Source organism: Crocodylus porosus, unplaced genomic scaffold, assembly GCF_001723895.1.
Source record: "Crocodylus porosus isolate Cpor-Errol unplaced genomic scaffold, CroPor_comp1, whole genome shotgun sequence".
In the NCBI taxonomy this organism is placed as follows: domain Eukaryota; kingdom Metazoa; phylum Chordata; order Crocodylia; family Crocodylidae; genus Crocodylus; species Crocodylus porosus.
The window spans coordinates 15,617,948-15,623,335 of record NW_017728932.1 but is presented as its reverse complement, the minus strand read 5'-3'; the positions used below and the strand labels follow the sequence as shown (position 1 = coordinate 15,623,335).

Below are 5,388 nucleotides of genomic sequence, written 5' to 3'. Positions count from 1 at the left end.
GGCAGGAAGATCCGGACTTGACCTTCAGCCCAGCCAGGCCCAGATGGCTCGGAGGCCTCCTGCACGCTGTCAGCCCAGGGAAGCCCACACGGGGTACGTGTGGTTGCGTGCAGGCGTGAAGGTGGGGGCGTTCAAAGGAAATCAGTGTTGCAGTGGGGGCCTGCGCGGAGCCAAGGGGCTATATTTGGGCTTGTGGAAGAGGTGGACTTGTCAGGCTACAGGGGTGGAGCGGAGATGGGTCTGGGACTGTATTTTTGGAGGCTGGAGGGAAATGGAAGATGGGTGGGGTTTCAAGAGTGGCTTAGAGGATGGACACACTGCTTTGAGGAGGGGGAAAGGGGCCAGGGCCAAACCTGGCTTGGAAGGGGCATTTCAGTGGGTGCTGGATACATGCGCACAAAGGAGGCTGCCCAACAATGCAGCTGTCCCTGCTCTGCACCTCACAGACAGGGTACCGCGCTGGCTCTGGCAGGGTTTAGAGACACGTGTTCTGCTGTCACAACAGTAGGCCCCTTGGTGGAGTGCGGCTGGAGGTGTCCGAGCTGGGGACGTTTTGCTCCTGTCTCCTGCCTGTCTCTGGGGGTGCCCTTTCTCTGCCCTCCACTCTGGCCATTGTACCTATGATCCCGATCCGGGCCACAAAGAGCAGCAGGATCGCCACCGGGAGGCCCACGACATAGTAGCCGATGGCGTTCAGGATGGCCCCGAACTTCTGCCTGCCCGAGCCCCGGAGCACGCCGCTGGTGGTGCACTATGGGGAGGACATGGCGGGGCCATGAGAGCCCTGACCCCATGCAGCCCCCAGCGCCCATCCAGGCTGACCCCTCTGAGACGCTCGTCGCAGGGGTGAAGCCGGGGCCGCCTCGAGGCTGAGATGCCACCAGGCTCCTACGCGCCACCTGCGGGGACTGGATGTTTCCAGCCTTCCTCCTTCCCCCCAGGCTTTCATCTTCCCTCCATGCGGGGGGAGTTCCCCATGGACCGGTCTCTCCCATTACCTCGGAGGCAGTCCTCCCTCTCTGTCCATCTCCCAGGCCTGAGATTTGCTTGAGGTGCTGGCCTTTAGCAGAGGGAACTGCCCGAACCCTCCACCACCCACCCGGGACACGTGCTGCCACGTGGGGAGAGAAGGGGCACTCACACAAGCTGCTTCGAACAGGTGGAAGGCAATGTACACCGGCATAACCCAGGCCACCAGCTGGATGATCTCTCTGTTCAGGGAGCAGAAGAGCAAGCAGCGCTAGCAACGTGATTCAAGAGCAGTTCAAGCCCCGGCATCTGGCTACGCTCGGTACGCCTGACTGGTCGCACCAGACTTGTCCTGCCATGCCGTGAGCAAGGGCAGTGGGATGGAGCCATGAGCCAGAAAGCCCTGACCCAGCTACCCTCGGGCCCTGGGGCTTTACCCAACGATGGAGGCGCTGGGAGAACTTTGTATTTGGACACGGGCCTGGAGTAAAACCATGGTGGCAGCCTCTGCATGCCCTTGCAGTGACCGCTCCCTGAGACTTCATCACCTGGAGTTTCCTGGGGAAAATTTCACTCTGAGCTAAATAATTAGGCCTGTGCTCCAAAACCCTCCTACGGAAATAACCCGCCGTACTTGGGTGAGCAACTGGACTGAGCGAGGGAGAAGACCCTTGCAGCCTGCAGGACCAATGGGTTGTGCTGCTTCCTCCCAGCGTGATTCCCTCCTCCATGCTGTGGCTCTGTCTGTAGCGGTTTAATAGCGGGAACGTTTCTGTTCAGAGGTGACGGGCACCCGAGGAACTCACTTGTCACTGGTAAATATATATCCCAACACGTCTTTCGAGGCTGCCAGTACAACACCCATTGCCACGCAAAAGACCCCTGAAAATGGAGCAGAGAGCCGCCGCAGTGAGTCTGGCCTGGCTCAGACCCTGTCCTGGTTTGAGCCTCCTGGCCCCGGTCCCACGCCAGTGCAACCCCGGTGCTGCCGACTTGTTGCCTCGTGGCCCACGGAGTAATGTAGCTGCCCCCAGAGCGGCAGCCGGGGCCACCTGAGTACGGGCAGGTCGGAGAGGCGTGTGGCACACATCAGGGTTGCTATTAGCTCCTTGCTCGGAGCAGCACCAGAGCCCAGAGCCCTCTACCTGTGCACAGCAGGCTGACGATGGACGCTGTCTTGGCCTCCTCGACGTTCCCAGCACCCAGCGCGTTCCCCACCTGAACACTGACAGCCGTGCTCAGCCCAAAGGGAACCTGAAAGCCCAAAGCACCGGTGTTTATTCACTTCCCTCGGGCAACCCTACAGTGCTAGGGCTCATCCAGCCTAGGCGCTGCATGGTCTAATAGCCCCCTGCAACAAGCCGGGGCCTGAGCTCATGAGATGGGTGGCAAATCTCTGGGGTGCCTTAAAAGTTCAAAGCAAGGTGCGTGCATGGGGACAGGCGATGGCAAGGTGCAGCTTGAGCCCAGGGCAGGAGACGGGGTGGCTGGGGTCACGTCACCTTGCCTCAGTTTCCCTGGTGTGCTCAGACACTGGAGTTCTTCAGAGCAGGGGGTGTCTCTTGCTGTGCGTGTACAGCGCCCAGCACGTGTGGGGACCCCGGCCGCAGTCAGGGCCGTCCCATGCTGCAGTGTAAGGATCCCACGTTCTTACCATGTAAGCGACTGTGGACACCTCGTAAACGATGGACTGGGCAGAAAGCTCCACGACGCTCAGCAGGCCTGCGGCGGAGAGGAGACGCCCGTCAGGAGCTTGCGGCCTGGTGGATCCTGCTCGGGGACACGGTCTACAGCAGCCCGGGGGGGGTCCTCTCCATCCCCCCTGCACTTACCGACCAGGAAGCTCCCGATTTCATAGGTCCACCACTCGATGCATAACATGAGCATGCTGGGCACGGCCAGCGAGGTGAAGGTATCCCACTCCTGCAGGCACTCGCTGGACCAGCCTGGGGCAAGCAGATGCCACGTGTGAACAGCCAGCCTGGCGGAGCTGGGCCACGGGCAACCAGGAAGGGAGCTAGGAGCCGGGGCCAAGTTGCTGGCATCTCTTTTGCCCTTCCAGAGCAAGCGATGTGCACGAAGCACAGAGCACACAGCTGATTCAGCAGCGCCTGAGCTTTGGGGCGTGGATCTGAAGTCCTTGCTGCTGGGACCAGTTGTGGCCGATCCCAGATGCAGCCAAGCCCCCCGCGTGCTCAGCGAGGCGTGCAAAGCCTTTACATGGGTGGCTGGCGCCTGCTGACCTTGGCAGGACCTCGAGCACTGGAGTGCGAGCCTGGGGTCTGTCTGCTGACGCAACCCCCCGAGGCCATGCTAGGGGATGGGCTAGGAGGGACCTGCCAGCGGCGAGGGTGGGAGTTTCAGGGCAGCCCTGGGGAAGTGGCGAGGATTTTACAGGCAGCAGGGACAGACACGGCACCTCCCCAGGTCTCCACGTGGAGCTTCCTCCTGACGATGTACAGGAACAGGAAGATGGCTTGTGTGTACTGAGCGATGGTGTTCGCCAAGGCAGAGCCCCTGGGGGAAGAGAGACGGCAAGGGACCTTCTGTGTCCTGCCGGCAGCCCCGTATCCTGCGGTGCCGCGTGCTTCGGGGTCAGCTCCTGCCCTGCTCCCCCCAGGCCGAGGATTTGGGTATTTTGGCGCCCAGCTTGGATGCCTGTAAAAGGGCCTGGTTTTGTGGAGGTGCTGAGCACTTGTCCACTCAAAAGTGGGTCCTTTTGAAGATGCCTGAAGCTGGGCTCCCACCATGATTCATGTGAGAGCTACATCCTGTTGCCTAGGGCGCAGTGGGAGTTTGGGGATTTCGGGACCCATTTGGGGCTCGTGCCGTCGTTCAGAGGTCTAATCGCTTCCAGACGCTACTCACGTGACTCCGAGGTCCATCGTGTAAAGGAAGACGTAGTTTGCAAGCACGTTTATGATGTTTCCAACGATGCCGCTGAGCACCTCAGGCCAAATGATCCTCTGCGGTGAAAGAGAAATATGAGAAATGCGATTTCACTGGGACTCGTGCACTAATAGGTGTGCAAATGCCATGGTTCCTAGACGGCTTCGAAGGAGTGGCAGGGCCAAGAGAGCAATAGCTGCTCTCGCTGCTGAACGCGATGTCCTGGACGTGAAGTGCCGTGCGGCTAACCAGCGGTTCCAGCATCGCCAAAGAAGAAATTAGTTAATCAGTTAAAACCTCTGTGGTTTGCCACGTGCATTGAGTCTAATGGAAACCACGTGTGCAAGAGCCTTTCTTGCAATGGGGGAATGGACCTAGAGGTGGCCAAACACCGGCCAAAAATGCCTGCTGTTGTGTGCATGTTATGGGCACTGCCGGACGCGCGTCTTTTATGCTGCAACGCAGGCCTGAGCCGGGGGTGGGTTACCGAGGGAGACCCTCGGCGGTCTCACGGGATGATATCCCTTCCCCCTCGCCTCCCCATCCGCCACTGAGGCCTACCTGATTCTGCAGATATCGTGTCTCCAGCTGGTACAGAAAAGCCACCTGCAAAATAAGGGAGTTGGTGTGTGAGGTTAGGCTGAGGTGTAACAGATGTCTTCGGGGGAAATCTAGTCTTTCCTCTGGCCGCCGGCCCGGCCCGGGCATCGGCTGCCTCCTGCCAGGTTGGCTCCGAGACGTGGGTGTGTCTGAGCCCTCCTGAGAGGGGGAGGCATCGCGTGCGGGGGACCAGAGCAGGCAGCTTTGCAGGGCTCCAGGCGCCGAAGGAGCCACTCTCCTGTCTGCTTCCCTCCCCAAGAAGCCACGGGGACAGGAACTTACGGGAAGAGCCGGGACGAAAACCATCACGTAAACCTGCGTTAACCTGGGGGGAGACACAAAGCATCATCATTCCCCCGTTGAGGGCCTGCGCAAGCCCCCCCACTGTCCCTCGGGGCGTGGCAGGGCCGTTCTCCCTCCTGACCCAGCTTTTCGGCCCTGTGAAGGGGTGGGCTGGGCAGCGGGCTGTTCTTTATCATGTCGTGGTGGCAGCGAGGGAGTTTGCCTCCCGGCAGCAGCCGGGTGCAGGGCTGCACCGTGCCGCGGGCCACGTCTGTGCCAGCCTGCTGACGCCGACGGCAGGGCTGCATGGCGTAGCCGACGGCTCGGCCCAGCCATAAGCGAAAGGGGCGCTGCATTGGCATCACTGAGGGCATGGCCCAGCCAATGAGGCAGCGCCACTGGCCTGATGGAGGGCAGAGCCTGGCCAATGTGGTGATGGGGTGCCCACTTGGCTGAGGGCAGAGTCCAGCCAATGGGGTGAAAGAAAAGCTCTGTCAGCCTGGCAGAGAACAAAGCCCAGCCAACAGGGTGAAGGGAAGGCTCCACTGGCTTGGCAGAGAGCAGAGCCCAGCCAATGGGGTGAAGGGAGGGCCTTGCCAGCCTGGCTGGGGCAGAGCCCAGCCAATGGGGTGAAGGGAGGGCCCTGCC

General features: G+C 60.9%; 1 protein-coding gene across 1 annotated transcript in view; it reads right to left on the bottom strand.

Moving 5' to 3' along the window:
• LOC109316946 (multidrug and toxin extrusion protein 1-like) overlaps positions 1-5,388 on the bottom strand; it is a gene marked incomplete at its 5' end in the record, with an annotated part of 10,142 nt that overhangs the window by 2,181 nt on the left and 2,573 nt on the right. The window contains 10 exons of the mRNA XM_019545316.1: positions 619-751; positions 1,142-1,211; positions 1,776-1,851; positions 2,115-2,223; positions 2,624-2,691; positions 2,802-2,915; positions 3,389-3,486; positions 3,838-3,935; positions 4,420-4,464; positions 4,741-4,783. Coding sequence (XP_019400861.1) covers positions 619-751; positions 1,142-1,211; positions 1,776-1,851; positions 2,115-2,223; positions 2,624-2,691; positions 2,802-2,915; positions 3,389-3,486; positions 3,838-3,935; positions 4,420-4,464; positions 4,741-4,783 — 854 coding nt within the window. The remainder of the gene's footprint in view (positions 1-618; positions 752-1,141; positions 1,212-1,775; positions 1,852-2,114; positions 2,224-2,623; positions 2,692-2,801; positions 2,916-3,388; positions 3,487-3,837; positions 3,936-4,419; positions 4,465-4,740; positions 4,784-5,388) is intronic.